Source organism: Sardina pilchardus, chromosome 19 (genome assembly GCF_963854185.1).
Source record: "Sardina pilchardus chromosome 19, fSarPil1.1, whole genome shotgun sequence".
In the NCBI taxonomy this organism is placed as follows: Eukaryota; Metazoa; Chordata; class Actinopteri; order Clupeiformes; family Clupeidae; genus Sardina; species Sardina pilchardus.
The window spans coordinates 3,042,945-3,061,586 of record NC_085012.1 but is presented as its reverse complement, the minus strand read 5'-3'; the positions used below and the strand labels follow the sequence as shown (position 1 = coordinate 3,061,586).

Here is an 18,642-nt window from a genome sequence, read left to right as displayed (position 1 = left end):
TTATAGGAGTGTGTGTGTGTGTTGTGTTCCTCCTGCAGAGCTCTCGGAGGTGCTGTGGAAGATGGTGCTCCACGTGGCGCTAGGCAACACCTCTGGCCTGGGCTCTGTGCTGCTGCCGCTGGTCTTCGCTGCGTTCGCCGCCCTCACGGTGGCCGTCCTGCTCGTCATGGAGGGCCTGTCCGCCTTCCTGCACGCACTCCGCCTCCACTGGTGTGTGTTTACAAGAGTGTGTGGGGTGTTTATAAGAGTGTGTGTGTGTTTATAAGAGTGTGTGGTGTGTTTATAAGAGTGTGTGGTGTATTTATAAGAGTGTGTGGTGTGTTTATAAGAGTGTGTGGTGTGTTTATAAGAGTGTGTGGTGTATTTATAAGAGTGTGTGGTGTGTGTGTTTACAAGAGTGTGTGGTGTATTTATAAGAGTGTGTGGTGTGTTTATAAGAGTGTGTGGTTTGTGTTTATAAGAGTGTGTGGTGTGTGTTTATAAGAGTGTGTGGTGTGTGTTTATAAAAGTGTGTGGTGTATTTATAAGAGTGTGTGGTGTGTGTTTATAAGAGTGTGTGGTGTGTTTATAAGAGTGTGTGGTGTGTTTATAAGAGTGTGTGGTGTGTGTTTATAAAAGTGTGTGGTGTGTTTATAAGAGTGTGTGGTGTGTGTTTATAAGAGTGTGTGGTGTGTTTATAAGAGTGTGTGGTGTGTGTTTATAAGAGTGTGTGGTGTGTTTATAAGAGTGTGTGGTGTGTTTATAAGAGTGTGTGGTTTGTGTTTATAAAAGTGTGTGGTGTGTTTATAAGAGTGTGTGGTGTGTTTATAAGAGTGTGTGGTGTGTGTTTATAAGAGTGTGTGGTGTGTTTATAAGAGTGTGTGGGGTGTGTTTATAAGAGTGTGTGGTGTGTGTTTATAAGAGTGTGTGGTGTGTTTATAAGAGTGTGTGGTGTGTGTTTATAAGAGTGTGTGGTGTGTTTATAAGAGTGTGTGGGGTGTGTTTATAAGAGTGTGTGGTGTGTTTATAAGAGTGTGTGGCGTGTGTTTATAAGAGTGTGTGTTTATAAGAGTGTGTGGTGTGTGTTTATAAGAGTGTGTGGTGTGTGTTTATAAGAGTGTGTGGTGTGTTTATAAGAGTGTGTGGTTTGTGTTTATAAAAGTGTGTGGTGTGTTTATAAGAGTGTGTGGTGTGTGTTTATAAGAGTGTGTGGTGTGTTTATAAGAGTGTGTGGTGTGTTTATAAGAGTGTGTGGTGTGTGTTTATAAGAGTGTGTGGTGTGTGTTTATAAGAGTGTGTGGTGTGTTTATAAGAGTGTGTGGTTTGTGTTTATAAAAGTGTGTGGTGTGTTTATAAGAGTGTGTGGTGTGTGTTTATAAGAGTGTGTGGTGTGTGTTTATAAGAGTGTGTGGTGTGTTTATAAGAGTGTGTGGTGTGTTTATAAGAGTGTGTGGTTTGTGTTTATAAAAGTGTGTGGTGTGTTTATAAGAGTGTGTGGTGTGTTTATAAGAGTGTGTGGTGTGTGTTTATAAGAGTGTGTGGTGTGTTTATAAGAGTGTGTGGTGTGTGTTTATAAGAGTGTGTGGTGTGTGTTTATAAGAGTGTGTGGTGTGTGTTTATAAGAGTGTGTGGTGTGTGTTTATAAGAGTGTGTGGTGTGTTTATAAGAGTGTGTGGTGTGTGTTTATAAGAGTGTGTGGTGTGTGTTTATAAAAGTGTGTGGTGTGTTTATAAGAGTGTGTGGTGTGTTTATAAGAGTGTGTGGTGTGTGTTTATAAGAGTGGTGTGTTTATAAGAGTGTGTGGTGTGTTTATAAGATTGTGTGGTGTGTGTTTATAAGAGTGTGTGGTGTGTGTTTATAAGAGTGTGTGGTGTGTGTTTATAAGAGTGTGTGGTGTGTTTATAAGAGTGTGTGGTGAGTGTTTATAAGAGTGTGTGGTGTGTGTTTATAAGAGTGTGTGGTGTGTTTATAGGAGTGTGTGGTGTGTTTATAAGAGTGTGTGGTGTGTGTTTATAAGAGTGTGTGGTGTGTGTTTATAAGAGTGTGTGGTGTGTGTTTATAAGAGTGCTTGGTGTGTTTATAAGAGTGTGTGGTGTGTGTTTATAAAAGTGTGTGGTGTGTTTATAAGAGTGTGTGGTGTGTTTATAAGAGTGTGTGGTGTGTGTTTATAAGAGTGTGTGGTGTGTTTATAAGAGTGTGTGGTGTGTTTATAAGAGTGTGTGGTGTGTGTTTATAAGAGTGTGTGGTGTGTTTATAAGAGTGTGTGGTGTGTGTTTATAAGAGTGTGTGGTGTATTTATAAGAGTGTGTGGTGTGTTTATAAGAGTGTGTGGTGTGTTTAGAAGAGTGTGTGGTGTGTGTTTATAAGAGTGTGTGGTGTATTTATAAGAGTGTGTGGTGTGTGTGTTTATAAGAGTGTGTGGTCTTGCTCATGCATGGTGCCATTTGAGTTCTATCCATTGGTTTCATCAGGTCCCTTTCCACGGATGTATTGATCAAGCCCCATGCCGTCTGCATTGATAATCAAGGTGCTTGATTTTACACACCTTTGGAAAGGGACCTGATGAAACCCATGAATAGTTTGCTTATTATCGTAATGCATAGAATGTGCTGGCCCCGGCTGTGGCGCAACTGGCTGGGGCACCTATAGATATATAAAGCTTTATATATAATATATATATATTTATATATCTATGGGGGCACCTGCACCGCACGCTGGTGACCCGAGTTCCATTCCCACCCCGTGGTCCTTTCCGGATCCCACCCCGATTCTCTCTCCCACTCACTTCCTGTCGTTCTCTACGGTCCTATCTCATTAAAGGCATAAAAAACCCCCAAAATATACTTAAAAAACAGAAAGTATGCGCTAATTCCAGTGACAGTCTCACAGATGTGTTTGTATTTTATGTTTGCATAGCAGCTTCAGAGTTCAACTTGAGTTCTTCTCCTGAAAGCTCAGATTGCGGACCCTCATATTTCCTCCAGAAGAAAAGCCTCACTCACACACTGAAAGATCAGATTGCAGACCCTCGTATTTCCTCCAGAAGAAAAGCCTCACTCACACACTGAAAAATCAGATTGCAGACCCTCGTATTTCCTCCAGAAGAAAAGCCTCACTCACACACTGAAAGCTCAGATTGCAGACCCTAATATTTGCTCCAGAGGAAAAGTCTCACACACTGAAAGCCTCTGTTGGCATGTTTTGCGATCTCAAGAGAATGTTGTCAATCCATCCCAACAACATCACAGCCTAAGCTATGTGAACCCGTGAGCCTATAAATTGTGTAGCTGCACATAGGTTACGGCAAGAACACCTTGATCACCTTGGCATTGCGTCATGGCCCTGGGGCTGATCATACATTGCTCATTAAGTCAGACGCTCGGCTGATCTACTCTCAAAGGGACTTACAGGAATTAGTTCCCACTTCTCCATTCTTACCAAATTCCACTGTTCCAATCGTTTGTGCAGTGCTCTCTATGCCATTACTCTGCAATGTCTATATTGTCATAAAATACAACCAGAGTATAGCTCAGTAATCCCTGTCCTAATATATTGCTTAGAGAAGTGATTCAAGTTACACAACTCATCAACAATGCACAAATATATCAATGTAATGACATGTTGTCTTTCATGTTTTTTAGGGTGGAATTTCAGAACAAGTTCTACAAAGGATCGGGTTACAAGTTTACTCCGTTATGCTTCGACAGCCTAATGAGTATGTAGTGACAAGCTTCATAACTCCAGCGTGGAGATAGAGTTACACAGACACACAAATCCTCCTTTTCTTGGTGAACCACAACAAGCTCATTGACAGATGGACACACTTGACTTGACTCGGCCTTATCTGTGAGTGTGTCAGTGGCTCATTGTTACTCTGTGTAGTGCCGTAACACTAGATATCTGCTGCCATTTTGGCTAGATGCAGCCTTAGGAATGTGCTCTAGAATGTGCTCTCCTCTGTGTCACTGAACAGGACACTGAACAACCTGTACTGCTCCATGCTTGGCTGTTTTGAATGTGTGTTTTATTATGGGTCATGCTTGGCTGTATTGAATGTGTGTTTATTATGGGTCATGCTTGGCTGTTTTGAATGTGTGTTTATTATGGGTCATGCTTGGCTGTATTGAATGTGTGTTTTATTATGGGTCATTGTGCAAAAGTAGTGTCCATCATCTTGTTTTTTTTTTTTTTTTTTGAAGATACAACAGTAGAACAGATCTTTCATCAGTTTATCATAATATTTAAAAATGGACAATACAATAACTTGCATACCAATCAGACATTCACAAACCAACACCCTGGTCCTTTTAAAGGGCACAAAATAGGTGTGGCCCAATTAACTCCTTATCCACACCTGCAGACTTATCCACACCTGCAGCTAATTGCCAGGTCCATGTGCGAAAAAAACAACATTTGATTAAAATGGTGTCCGAAATCAGAGAAGATGAGTCAGTATCGTCCCAGTCATGCTTAGAGATGCACTGCACCTCTGTCAAATCTACTGTGTGTTTTAACATGAATGTGTCATGTCTACCTTTAGCATGCAGTAATAACAATACCAAAAAAAAAAAAAAACTTGTTATGACATAGATTGTTTTAAACTAATGTGGACCAATGTGGATAGCACCAGAAGATACTATTTGCTTGTTAAAGGGGTAGTTTGGAATTTTGGAAATATCCAGGTTAGTTGGTGTGATATTTATCAGTGGAGACAGTTTCTAGCACATAATCCTCCAGTCCTTCTAGTAGCAGAGTTCGCTGGTGCTAGGCTAGCGCAAGTCAACAGTATGTGCTAGCCTGCCACTAAAAACACTCTTACCCACTCCACAGCATAATGTTAGAAATAAAACTAACCTGCCACTAAAACCACTCTTACCCACTCCACAGCATAATGTTAGAAATAAAACTAGCCTGCCACTAAAAACACTCTTACCTACTCCCATAGACAGTAAAATATATGGACAGAGCTATCCCGTAGACGGCAGCAGAGACCGAGGAAGCAAATTTCAACGTTTTTTTTAGGTCTTCTTATTCCGTCATAGGTCTCCTGCGCAGGCTCAGATGTCGTACATGTGACGTAGGCACGTAGTCTGACCGAGTCTGACCTATGGCGACGCTTTACTCTCGCTGGACGCATGCGCCTTTAACACTTTAGCATTGACTTTCGAAAAACGTTAATTACTCAGCCGATAAGACAGTTACGAGATTATTATGTCAATTTCACAATGTAGTATGTACCCCGACAATAGAAAATGTTCATATAAAGGCTTAAAACGCTTCAGCTCTAACGTAATTTGATGTCAAAGTGGCGCTTACGCCCCATAGGATTCAATGGAATGGCCAGCTAGCCACGGTCTTCTCGTTAGCATGGCGGCCGCCATACTGTCTACACTCTCAGAACGTTCGCTGCCCCCTTGCCTACTCCACAGCATAATGTTAGAAATAAAACTAGCCTGCCACTAAAAACACTCTTACCTACTCCACAGCATAATGTTAGAAATAAAACTAGCCTGCCACTAAAAACACTCTCACCTACTCCACAGCATAATGTTAGAAATAAAACTAGCCTGCCACCAACAACACTCTCACCTACTCCACAGCATAAAGTTAAAAATAAAACTAGCCTTGCATCTCAGTGATCGCATTACATTTTGAGGGACTAGTTTCTCAGCGGCGGGCGGAATTTCACTTTGCTCCGGTTACTGCCTGAAAAGTAAACAGAGAAGCCCACTCCACACCTATGCCTGCGACCGACCACAGCATACAAAGTAGGCCTACAACAGTTATTGCAATGCGACGGAAGGTTAGTCTTATTTCTAACATTATTCTATCAACACAGACGTCTACATCGATAGTCTGGCATTATCATTGATTTGCCTCTGGTGTACTGTGGAGTGGATAAGACTGCAGTGTTTTTAGTGGCAGGATAGCACATACTGCTGACTAGCGCTAGCCTAGCACCAGTGAACTCTGCAACTAGAAGTGCTGGATTAAATGTGCTGGGAGTGGTCTCCACTGATAAACATCACACCAGCTAACCTGGCAATTGCACACTACCCCTTTAATGCTTTTGCGCTGAGATGCCTTTTGTGTCCTGGTGAGATATCCCATCTGTAGATTGTTGTGTGTTATGAAGTGACTCTTCCTCCCTGAGCTCAAAAGCTTGTGAAACATGATATTAGATCATTGTGTGTTAAGTGACTCTTCCTCCCTGAGCTCAAAAGCTTGTGAAACATGATATTAGATGGTTGTGTGTTAAGTGACTCTTCCTCCCTGAGCTCAAAAGCTTGTGAAACATGATATTAGATGGTTGTGTGTTAAGTGACTCTTCCTCCCTGAGCTCAAAAGCTTGTGAAACATGATATTAGATGGTTGTGTGTTAAGTGACTCTTCCTCCCTGAGCTCAAAAGCTTGTGAAACATGATATTAGATGGTTGTGTGTTAAGTGACTCTTCCTCCCTGAGCTCAAAAGCTTGTGAAGCATGATATTAGATCATTGTGTGTTAAGTGAGCTTGTGAAACATGATATTAGATCGTTGTGTGTTAAGTGAGCTTGTGAAACATGATATTAGATCGTTGTGTGTTAAGTGAGCTTGTGAAACATGATATTAGATCGTTGTGTGTTAAGACTCTTCTTCCCTGTGCTCAAAAGCTTCACCTGCTCCCTATGCACATCAATGAACACAAGGAATCATATAAACTCACCACCACACATACACACACACTCACTCTTATACATATACACTACTCTCTCTCACACACACACACACACACACACACTCTCTAGTGTATTCCCTGCACTATGTACTGTATGAACCGCATGGTAGCGTTGTGTGCAAATAAAAAACAAAACAAAAATGTCTATGACCACCACTGTATTACAGCTGCTACATACATTACCAAAGCTCACTGTACACACAACTATGATAGTTTCACAGCTGCTACATACATTATCAAAGTTCTGTGTCTATTTGGCAAAACTCTACACACAAATCCAACTGCTCACACAAAATGCAAAATTCAACATTGAAACAATTTTTATTTATAACATTATTCTGTCAACACAGATGTGTACATAGATAGTCTGGCGTTCTAATTGATTTGCCTTGGGTGCACGGTGGAGGGGGTACGACTGGTACTAGTGGCAGGCTAGCACATACCGCACCGGTCACATACTGCACCTGGCACATACCTGGCACATACCTAGCCTAGCACCAGCGAGCTCTGCAACTACAAGGACTGGATGAAATGTGCTGGAAACGGCCTCCACTCATAAACATCACACCAGCTAACCTGGAAATGAGGTCCTATGTTCAAACTACCCCTGTAAGATGACATCACATCCTTTTTATTTTACTTCCTTTTGGACATTGGACCTAATTTCCAGGTTAGCCGATCTGAAATTTTCCAGTGGAAACCGTTTCCAGCACATTTCATATCCTTGTCTCTTTAATCTACTTCCTCATTGTCTCACTTTCTGCAGTAGCTTATCTCTATCTTTCCCTCTCTAATGTGGCCGTAAATAACACAGAGACTCGGAGATGGAAAACTGGAAGAGCCAGATCATTAAACGCGGAGATGAAATGGCTGCATAACTAGAAGAGCGAGGTCATTAAATGACGCTCCCAAAGTGAGCTAAGAAGTATCTGCAGGGGAAACCCTAGAAGGGAACTTCACAACTTCACACTTTTGGTGCATTTTTCCAGATCAGAAATGCACTTACTATTGTGCAAAATATGAATGATGGTTCAGGAACTGCACCGAAGTGACAGAGAATAACTATTTTTATACACTGATGCCTGATATGGTTATGAAACAGAACCAACCCAAGACGAGTAGCCACACTTATGTGTATCCTTACTAGAGCACCCACTTGGATTTTGTTTTACACGATACCTTGAAGAAGAATATCCTTATAGGACAATAAAGACTCTATCTATCTATCTTGATAGCTACACGAATTGTAGATATATTCAGGCCACTATTTTGGTGAAAGCTCTTTGCTGCAGGTGCTTGAGATGAATGTTTCAGTGTGAAACATGATATTAGATCATTGTGTGTTAAGTGAGCTTGTGAAACATGATATTAGATTGTTGTGTTAAGTGACTCTTCCTCCCTGAGCTCAAAAGCTTGTGAAACATGATATTAGATCATTGTGTGTCAAGTGAGCTTGTGAAACATGATATTAGATTGTTGTGACTCTTCTTTCCTGAGCTCAAAAGCTTGTGAAACATGATATTAGATTGTTGTGTTAAGTGACTCTTCCTCCCTGAGCTCAAAAGCTTGTGAAACATGATATTAGATTGTTGTGTTAAGTGACTCTTCCTCCCTGAGCTCAAAAGCTTGTGAAACATGATATTAGATTGTAGATAAGTGTAACAGAGGCCCTTAGTCAGAGCAGTTCAGATAATGTCACACACATGAATGGGCTATGTGAAGGTGGCTACAGATAGTACCGCATGATAGAAGATTTCACTTCATATGTTGTTTTTTGATATATATTTTATTTTCAATTGCATATTAAATAAATAAATAACAATATGTTTAATTAACAGTATGTTTAACAACATGTTTTACAAAATCTTGCTCCTGTCAGTAGATGTCCAGTTAAGGCTGTAGGGTCCAAGGACACCGAAGTGCATTCTACAATAGTGCAAGAAACATTTGAATAGCCTATATTTTTACATAGTTAAAACATAGACCCACATGAGATAAGAAATGCAGATGAATATAAATGGCCATTCACCATTGTTGAACATAGCTTAACTCGTGCAAGAAATAAGTGCTTTGCAAAGTGAAAAGTCAGAAATGGATCAACAATATTCATCAGAAATTGATTATATTGTGTTCTACAATATTCATGATGTGCTTTTAACTCCAGCCTGAATATGAAATCTGGGAGCATGGTGTCCTACGCAGTCTACCCAATTCAGTCTACGGATCCAGATCTAGACGCCACGGAGTTGGTCAGGGGAGAGTCCACGGAGGTGGGCAGGGGAGAGTCCACGGACGACACAGAGCTGCTCAGACTGTGAGAATCTGAAGAGAACTCTGACATTTCGAAGGATTCTGAGTCTGAGGTGACAGAGCTTGATCTAGAGCTGCCCCCGTCCCTAGAGCTGGTGTCCACGCCGGAGTCATACTCGCTCTCCGTCCTGAGGCCCAGATTGCAGAGCAGCAGACTCTGGACCTGGCCGTCCACTCTGGTCAGACTGAAGGCGGGGAACAAGCTCTTCTTGAAGCGCAGACAGAAGGAGTGCAGGACCGCGCCACTGCCCACATCGTAGAAGGTCAGTCGGCCGCTGTTCTTGGTCATGTCCAGGTAGACCCCGAGGCGTGTCATATCCTGTTCAGACTGCTTGACCATGCTCAGGTTGTCGTTGTGCAGAGCGGTCAGCTCCCCGTCCTCAGACTCCAGCATCCACGACCTCTTGTTGCGTCCCAGGCGCATTAGTGTGGCCTGTGATGGCGGCCGGCTGCCATTGGCCAGCTCCACAACACCAGCTGCCCAGGTGCGGCAGTGCCCCACGTCCACCTCCCAGTAGTGGCGCCCCGTCTTCCAGCACTGCTTGGCCAGGATGTAGAACGGGGTTTCTTTAGTCTGGTAGTGGACTTTGGGGGACGAGCGGTGGGGGCTGACGCTGATTTGGGAATCAGATATCATCAGGCTACCGTCTGTTTTGTCAGGATCATGATTAAAGGTGATGTCTTCATAATCTAACAGACAGAGACAGAGAGAGTATTACAGTCTAGTACCACAACCACATTACGCCTTAAAGGTGAGGTCCTCATTACAGTCTAGTACCACAACCACATTACGCTTAAAGGTGAGGTCCTCATTACAGTCTAGTACCACAACCACATTACGCTTAAAGGTGAGGTCCTCATTACAGTCTAGTACCACAACCACATTACGCTTAAAGGTGAGGTCCTCATTACAGTCTAGTACCACAACCACAGTACGCTTAAAGGTGAGGTCCTCATAAACTCAGAGAGAGACAAGTACTGCAGTCCAGTACTACAACAACAACTACATCAGTAGTACAATACAAGTACACTACAAATGACTTCATCAGTATTACAATACAAGCATTACACTCCAATACTACAGACATCATACAATACATGACACGTGTGCAGAGTTTAATGTTGCTTCTTACATTGCCATGGTCGAGGGAAGATTTCACCGGTTTGATCAACGATACGCTGGATGGATTTCTCCAGGGCCTCCAACCTTGATTTGTCAAACTTGCTGTTTTGGGTGACTTTCTTGTAGAATTCATCAATAAGGTCAATACTGAAATATCGACAAAAATTAAGAAAGTTAAAATAGTTTCATCTTAAAAGATGTCCACTTGACTTAATATTTGGTAATATTTTACTGTTGGTAATATTTTCATGTATACTGGAAAAAAGAAAATACTAACCTGATTTGATGTGCCTGGATTTCCTGATGCAAGATTAAAAAGGATGAAATATTAACAGTAAGTAAAACATAGCCTATTTAACAATCTCATAAGTTAGTCATTGTTTCACAAATAATATTGTATATAATATTGACGTATAACTAACACAAATCTCCAGCTCTTTTGTAGCTTACTATATGATATTACTGTAAAGACATCTTAACATCTATCGATAGACTTGTTGGTCATCAGTAGGAATATTTTTGGGTGTAAATATTTGCTGGGGCTGTTGACTCTTACCAGAATGCATGTAGAAGAGTTGTGTTGTGACGACACCCTTTTCCCCAAATCTGCTATGAGCGTCTGCAGGTGGTTGGCCCGTGTCTTGTAGCGGTCACCCTCCTCGGCCAGAACATACAGGTGCTTCTGCTGGCCTTGCCTCTGGGCCTCCAACAGTGTGATGGCCTGTTCTTTGTTGCCATTCAGCAGCTCGTCCAGTTCTCTGTATTTTTTAGTGAAACTGTCTCGCACCGTCTGGAAGTCCCTCTGAGAAAGATGAAGATAAGAGACACAATATGGTGAGATGAAGATAAGAGACACAATATGGGGAGATGAAGCTAAGAGACACAATATGGTGAGATGAAGCTAAGAGACACAACATGGTGAGGCTTTTCAACACTCTTCTGTGTCTGCTAGATTTTCAGAACAGAATGTCTTCATAAAAGAAACCCAACTCAAATAAAGAGGATTCACTCACTTCAAGGTCTTCTTCTTTCCTCTCCAGCATTTGCTGAGAGTTACTCTGGCTCCTGCCTTTACAATGTTCAAGTTGCGCAGCAATCATATCCTGCAAAACCACAGTGTTAATGAGTATGGCCCACAGCAAAGTAGTGGACATTTCCTTCTTACAGTATTAATGTGCTTGAATTTGGCTACACATATAACAGTAACATGACAGTAAACAGATTGAAATGAAATAAGTGGGTACTCACTAGTTTGTCTCTGCATGCTTGTTCCATGGTCTTGAACTTGTGGCTGCGATGTCCCACATGAGCCAAGCAGTCCTCACATAGTGGCATTGAGCAGGTGCCACAGAACACCACCGCATCTTTCCCATGACTGCAGCCTGTGGGGGTAAATGAGGCCACCGAAAACAAGGACAGAGACGAGGATCGCCCAGAGTCGCTAGAGACAGAACTCATATCTGTGAAGGCAGAGAGTTGTTGGGCTGGAGGAGAGAGAGGCCAGCAGTCAGGGAGCTGTGCTCATGTGAGCTGTTGGAATGGTGAAGCGACGATAATACTCAAGACACACCCACAGGGGAAAATATGTCTCCTCCTACTGAATCACTTTCTACTGACTGGCAACAAATCAGAAGACACCAGTTCCATGGAATACCTACGGAAACACAACGGAAATATAATGTCAGAATTCCACAACACTAATGGACTTTTACCATGCTCTAAAGGCAGTGCAGCCGAAACATGTAGACATGTTTTACAAGAATAGCCATGTGAGATGTAAAGCTTTTTAAACATATAACTCTCATGAACACGCGTAGGCAGGTGAGATGTAAAGCTTTCTAAACATATAACTCTCATGAACACGCGTAGGCAGGTGTTAAAGAATAGCTAGGTGAGATGATAGGCTTTTAAAACATAACTCTCATCAACACTCGTAGGCCAGTGGTTGGGGTTCAGGGGGTCTAGACCAGTGGTTGGGGTTCAGGGGGGTCTAGACCAGTGGTTGGGGTTCAGGGGGGTCTAGTTCAGTGGTTGGGGTTCAGGGGTTCAGAAACAATGGTTGGGGTTCAGGGGTTTAGATAGATAGATAGATAGATAGATAGATACTTTATTGATCCCCAAGGGGAAATTCAAGATCAGGTTTAGATCAGTGGTTGGGGTTCAGGGGTCTAGACCAGTGGTTTGGGTTCCAGTGTCAGTTGTAAATTTGAGGGGTGGACTCTGTGACCCTGTGGACAAAAAGAGAACTTGACCCACAGCATGGGACCCCAACCCCATGCACAATGCTATGATGAATCAGATATGATGAAATCATTTTCATCCTTAGTGGAAATGAACACTGTGCTGCTGTCAGACAATCCAGACTTAAACAGAAGTCCTCTGATAAAATAGGGAGCTAAAATGCTTTAAACGGTTTTGCGGAGCATAATGTAATCTGCCATAAAGACAGAGGTGTTGGTAGGTCAGACGTAATGTAATCTGCCATAAAGACAGAGGTGTTGGTAGGTCAGACATAATGTAATCTGCCATAAAGACAGAGCTGTTGGTAGGTCAGACCGGGTTGGGGGTCTGGGTGACCTCTCCCCGGACATTTTTAAAATTCTGGTAACTAAACGTATAACTAATGTATAATGAACTTTTTAGCTCGTATGTCCACAATCATGTTCACTACTGAATTGGGGATGTTTTGGACACGTAGGTGGACACTTATGCTTCCATCTGGTGGTGTCAGAAGAGTCTAACATACTACGGTAAAAAATCAATATGGCGGCAAACACAAGCGAAAATTCAAGTGGCCGCTCCATACACAAACATCTTCCAGGTAAAAAAATCCTGTATTATTTTATAGCTTATTCTTATTTAGGTATTTATTTATAGAAGCGTTGAACATTAGTCATGACAAAAAAAATCGGAAAAAAAACTGTAAAATAAGAACGTAGCATGTCGCTAAACATGACGTACACGTATGTGTAGGCTACTCAGGGACTGAAGCTCAGATCTCTGCATTTAACCCAATATAACCGAATTAGTGAACACACAGCACACAGTGAACACACAGTGAGGTGAATCACACAACCCAGAGCAGTGAGCTGCCTGCCCAACCAGCGGCGCTCGGGGAGCAGTGAGGGGTTAGGTGACTTGCTCAAGGGCACTTCAGCCGTGGACTGGTCGGGGATCGAACCGGCAACCCTCAGGTTACAAGCCCGAAGCCCTAACCAGTAGGCCACGGCTGCTCTTTTACTCTTTTTTTGGATCTTAACTTTTTGTTTCCTGCACCTTTATTTTGGATGTGCGCACTGTTTGCAACTAGATAAATGTATAAGTAGGCTACTAATGTATAATGACTTAATGATTCTCACAGTTTAATATTTTTCGCCAAATGGTCAGAAACAGGATTACTCAATTTGAGACACTTTCCGCTTTGAAGCTGTGCTGGGTATCAGTTCATCCAGCATAAGCAAAAGCTATGGTGATACAGTTACAGTTCTTGAGGTAAGATTAATATTTCACGTGTATTTATCATCTTAATTTTCCTTGTTATCGTTGGCGATCATTGCCGTCACGTAGCTGCCTTGATTTGAGAGTAAAGTCAGTAGCCTAATCCTTAATATATAGCAGCAACTTCAGCTAGCTTCACCGAAGATCAAGTTGGTTTGATATTATTGGATATTCGACAGAGATTCAAAATAAGGAACGGTCTTTCATTGGGTATCCGAATATCCAATATCAAACCAACTTGATCTTCGGTGCTAACATGTTAGCTAGCTGAAGTTGCTGTTATCTATAGCAGGGGTCTCCTAACGTTAGGACTAACGTTATGTTCAGTTATCGTTTGCAATCGTTGCTCTCGTAGCTGCCTTGATTTGAGAGTAAAGTTAAATGATGTTATGACTGCATATTGCTACCGGACGAACTAGCACCCAGCTGCTGACATCACCTGAAAATGGCTAATTATCGGAGCTCTTGCCCATGATATGAAAGGGACCCTCCCTTTAATATTTCTTTCATCTGTGTGTGTGTTTGTGTGTGTGTGTGTGTGTATGATCACCATATCTCAGGCATCCATCATGATTACTTGGATCCAGATTGTAGGATTTGTTTTCGCTGGTCACACCAGCACAACCAGCTTCCTCAGATGGTCACGCCAGCATGTCTAGCTGGTGGCCTAACCAGCTACACCAGCAAAGGCCAGCAATAGCTGGGAGAAAACCAGCAAAGACCAGCTAAAACCAGCTACCAGCATAAGTTGGTTTCTTGCTGTTTTTTTCAGCAGGGTACATTCTTTGAATCATGAAAAAACACCACAAAAGCCAGACTAGGAAGAAGGCTAATCTGCAAAAGAAAACAATAGCCAGAGTTTCCGTTCAGCATATTAGATATTTGCAACTCCAGGATGTTCTGACCTGATGCCCCCCCAGGACACAGTACTGAGTGAAGAGAAAGTGGCTGAGTTAAGGCCTAGCACACATACAGTAGCTCAGATGTACAGTAGCACAGTAATGAGTTAAGGCCTAGCACACATACAGTAGCACAGTAATGAGTTAAAGCCTAGCAAACGTACAGTACAGTAGCACAGTAATGAGTTAAGGCCTAGCAAACATACAGTAGCACAGTAATGAGTTAAGGCCTAGCACACATAGAGTAGCACAGTAATGAGTTAAGGCCTAGCAAACATACAGTACAGTAGCACAGTAATGAGTTAAGGCCTAGCAAACATACAGTACAGTAGCACAGTAATGAGTTAAGGCCTAGCAAACATACAGTACAGTAGCACAGTAATGAGTTAAGGCCTAGCACACATACAGTAGCACAGTAATGAGTTAAGGCCTAGCACACATACAGTACAGTAGCACAGTAATGAGTTAAGGCCTAGCAAACATACAGTAGCACAGTAATGAGTTAAGGCCTAGCAAACATACAGTACAGTAGCACAGTAATGAGTTAAGGCCTAGCAAACATACAGTAGCACAGTAATGAGTTAAGGCCTAGCAAACATACAGTAGCTCAGATGTACAGTAGCACACCAAGGCCAACACAGGCTCGCGGGGTGACGTAAACATGCCTGTCTAAACATGTTGGATAAATCATCACAGGCCGATAAAACATGTTGGATAAATCATCACAGGCCTATAAAACATGTTGGATAAATCATCACAGGCCTATTAAACACGTTGGATAAATCATCACAGGCCTATTAAACATGTTGGATAAATCATCACAGGCCTATAAAACATGTTGGATAAATCATCACAGGCCGATTAAACATGTTGGATAAATCATCACAGGCCGATAAAACATGTTGGATAAATCATCAAAGGTCGATTAAACATGTTGGATAAATCATCACATGCCGATAAAACATGTTGGATAAATCATCACAGGTCTATAAAACATGTTGGATAAATCATCACAGGCCTATTAAGTTGGATAAATCATCACAGGCCTATAGAAGGCAGCAGCAGTGGAAATGAATGGCAGCCATCCCTTTGGTGAAGCTTCAAAGACATCGTGTATGAAGTGTGTGCACCATAGCACTGGAGTGGCTGTCACCCCACCAGGCCTCCATTGTGCTTCTACTGTCAGTACTTGAGTGAGCTTTAGAACGGACTACTTGTCATACTTAAAGGGGCGCTTCACCCAATTGCATTAAGCTCTGTATCGTTAGAAACTCAGTCATACTGTTGAAATGGTCGTGCATTATTCCATCATTTTCCCCTGAGATGGGAGAAATACAGATTTCAGTGTTGTAGTTCCTGCTTACGATGATGTAAAAAATCCCCTATCTTGTAGAGGGGTTGAGACTACAAACACGCATTTCTCAGTTTTGGGCCCTAGTCACTCTACAGACCTATTGCAGATCTGTAGGTGGGACTGTAGACACGCCACTGTGAGAATCTACTGTCTAAAATGACTCCCATGTGTCTGAGCAAGAGTCTCGACCCCATCATACTCGCTCTCCGTCCTGAGGCCCAGATTGCAGAGCAGCAGACTCTGGACCTGGCCGTCCACTCTGGTCAGACTGAAGGCGGGGAACAAGCTCTTCTTGAAGTGCAGGCAGAATGTGTGCAGGACCGCGCCACTGCCCACATCGTAGAAGGTCAGCATGCCGCTCTTTTTTTTGTTAATGTCCAGGTCAACCCCGAGTCGTGTCACTTCCTGCTTCTTCATCTTGCTCAGGTTGTCGTTGTGCAGAGCGGTCAGCTCCCCGTCCTCAGACTCCAGCATCCACGACCTCTTGTTGCGTCCCAGGCGCATTAGTGTGGCTTGTGATGGCGGCCGGCTGCCATTGGCCAGCTCCACAACACCAGCTGCCCAGGTGCGGCAGTGCCCCACGTCCACCTCCCAGTAGTGGCGCCCCGTCTTCCAGCACTGCTTGGCCAGGATGTAGAACGGGGTTTCTTTAGTCTGGTACGGGACTTTGGGGGACGAGCGGTGGGGGCTGACGCTGATTTGGGAATCAGATATCATCAGGCTACCGTCTGCTTTGTCAGGATCATGATGATTAAAAGTGAGGTCCTCATAATCTAACAGACAGAGACAGAGAGAGTATTACAGTCTAGTACCACAACCACAGTACGCTTAAAGGTGAGGTCCTCATTACGGTCTAGTACCACAACCACAGTACGCTTAAAGGTGAGGTCCTTATTACAGTCTAGTACCACAACCACAGTACGCTTAAAGGTGAGGTCCTCATTACGGTCTAGTACCACAACCACATTACGCTTAAAGGTGAGGTCCTCATTACAGTCTAGTACCACAACCTCATTATGCTTAAAGGTGAGGTCCTCATTACAGTCTAGTACCACAACCACATTACGCTTAAAGGTGAGGTCCTCATAAACTAACAGAGAGAGACAGAGAGCCTTACAGCATTAGCTGTCTTTTGTGTTAGCCAGATGTGAGGCAGAGGGAACCATCAGTATCACAAGAAGTAGTACACTGCAATACTAGAAACATGACTACATCCGTATTACAATACAAGTAGCCTACTACACTACCGTATGGAAACATGGCATCATGACACGTATGCTGTTTAATTTCACTTCTTACATTGCCATGGTTGAGGGAAGTTTTCACCGATTTCATCAACGATACGCTGGATGGATTTCTCCAGGGCCTCCAACCTTGATTTGTCAACCATGCTTTTTTGGTTGACTTTCTTGTAGAATTCATCAATAAGGTTGACACTGTAAGATTGAGAAATTGAGAAAATAGTTTCATCTTTAAAGAGGTCCAGTTGACTTAATAGTAATATTGTCATGCATCCTGGGTGATACAAATGTGCAGACCTGCTTTGATGTGCCTGAATTTCATGCTGCAAGGTAAAATAAATAAAGAAATAAAAACAAGTTAAATAAGTAAGTAAAACACAAGCCAAGTTAATGATAACTAACTTAGTTATTGTTTCATCAATAATATCATACAATGATGTATAACTTAAATCTCCAGCTGTTTTTGGTAGCCTACTATATTGAATGACATCTATCGATAGACTTGTTGGTCATCAGTAGGAATATTTTGGGTGTAAATATTTGCTGGGGCTGTCGACTCTTACCAGAATGCATGTAGAAGAGTTGTCTTGTGACGACACCCTTTTCCCCAAATCTGCTATTAGCGTCTGCAGGTGGTTGGCCCGTGTCTTGTAGCGGTCACCCTCCTCGGCCAGAACATACAGGTGCTTCTGCTGGCCTTGCCTCTGGGCCTCCAACAGTGTGATGGCCTGTTCTTTGTTGCCATTCAGCAGCTCGTCCAGTTCTCTGTATTGGTCAGTGAAACTGTCTCGCACCGTCTGGAAGTCCCTCTGAGAAAGATGAAGATAAGAGACACAATATGGTGAGATGAAGCTAAGAGACACAATATGGTGAGATGAAGCCAAGAGACACAATATGGTGAGATGAAGCTAAGAGACACAATATGGTGAGATGAAGCTAAGAGACACAATATGGTGAGATGAAGCTAAGAGACACAATATGGGGAGATGAATATAAGAGACACAATATGGTGAGATGAAGCTACGAGACACAACATGGTGAGGCTTTTCAACACTCCTGGGTCTCTGTCTGCAGAGTCTGCTTTTTAGATTTTCAGAACAGAATGTCTTCATTAAAGAAACCCAACTCAAATAAGAGGATTCACTCACTTCAAGGTCTTCTTCTTTCCTCTCCACCATTCGTTGAGAGTTACTCTGGCTCCTGTCAGAACATTCTTCAAGTTGCCCAGCAATCGTATCCTGCAAAACCAGTGTTAATGAGTATGACCTGTGCAACAAACTAGTCGGTATTTCCTTCATAGTAGTGTTGACTTGAATTTGGCGACACATATAACAGTAAACAGATTGAAATGAAATAAGTGGGTACTCACTAGTTTGTCTCTGCATGCTTGTTCCATGGTCTTGAACTTGTGGCTGCGATGTCCCACATGAGCCAAGCAGTGCTCACATAGTGGCATGGAGCAGGTGGCACAGAACACCACCGCATCTTTCCCATGACTGCAGCCTGTGGGGGTAAATGAGG

General features: G+C 42.6%; 3 protein-coding genes across 3 annotated transcripts in view; 1 reads left to right on the top strand and 2 right to left on the bottom strand.

The window, feature by feature from the left end:
* si:ch73-173p19.2 (V-type proton ATPase 116 kDa subunit a 1) overlaps positions 1-3,807 on the top strand; it is a 37,250-nt gene extending 33,443 nt beyond the window's left edge. The window contains exons 17-18 of the mRNA XM_062520990.1: positions 39-210; positions 3,621-3,807. Of these exons, the coding sequence (XP_062376974.1) occupies positions 39-210; positions 3,621-3,702 (254 nt within the window). The 3' untranslated portion in view covers positions 3,703-3,807. The remainder of the gene's footprint in view (positions 1-38; positions 211-3,620) is intronic.
* A 4,656-nt stretch (positions 3,808-8,463) lies between these two features.
* On the bottom strand, positions 8,464-11,641 carry LOC134066469 (tripartite motif-containing protein 14-like). The gene is made up of 6 exons (XM_062521819.1): positions 11,378-11,641; positions 11,143-11,232; positions 10,686-10,931; positions 10,407-10,429; positions 10,140-10,276; positions 8,464-9,696 (listed from the first exon to the last, which is right to left on the bottom strand). Exons 1-6 carry the CDS (start codon positions 11,585-11,587, stop codon positions 8,909-8,911), a joined length of 1,494 nt encoding a protein of 497 aa, XP_062377803.1. The 5' UTR covers positions 11,588-11,641; the 3' UTR covers positions 8,464-8,908.
* A 4,383-nt stretch (positions 11,642-16,024) lies between these two features.
* On the bottom strand, positions 16,025-18,303 carry LOC134066499 (E3 ubiquitin-protein ligase TRIM39-like). The gene is made up of 4 exons (XM_062521860.1): positions 18,270-18,303; positions 17,685-17,930; positions 17,180-17,444; positions 16,025-16,653 (listed from the first exon to the last, which is right to left on the bottom strand). The coding sequence occupies exons 1-4, from the start codon at positions 18,297-18,299 to the stop codon at positions 16,025-16,027; spliced, it is 1,170 nt and encodes a 389-aa protein (XP_062377844.1). The 5' UTR covers positions 18,300-18,303.
* Between the last annotated feature and the right edge of the window lie 339 nt (positions 18,304-18,642).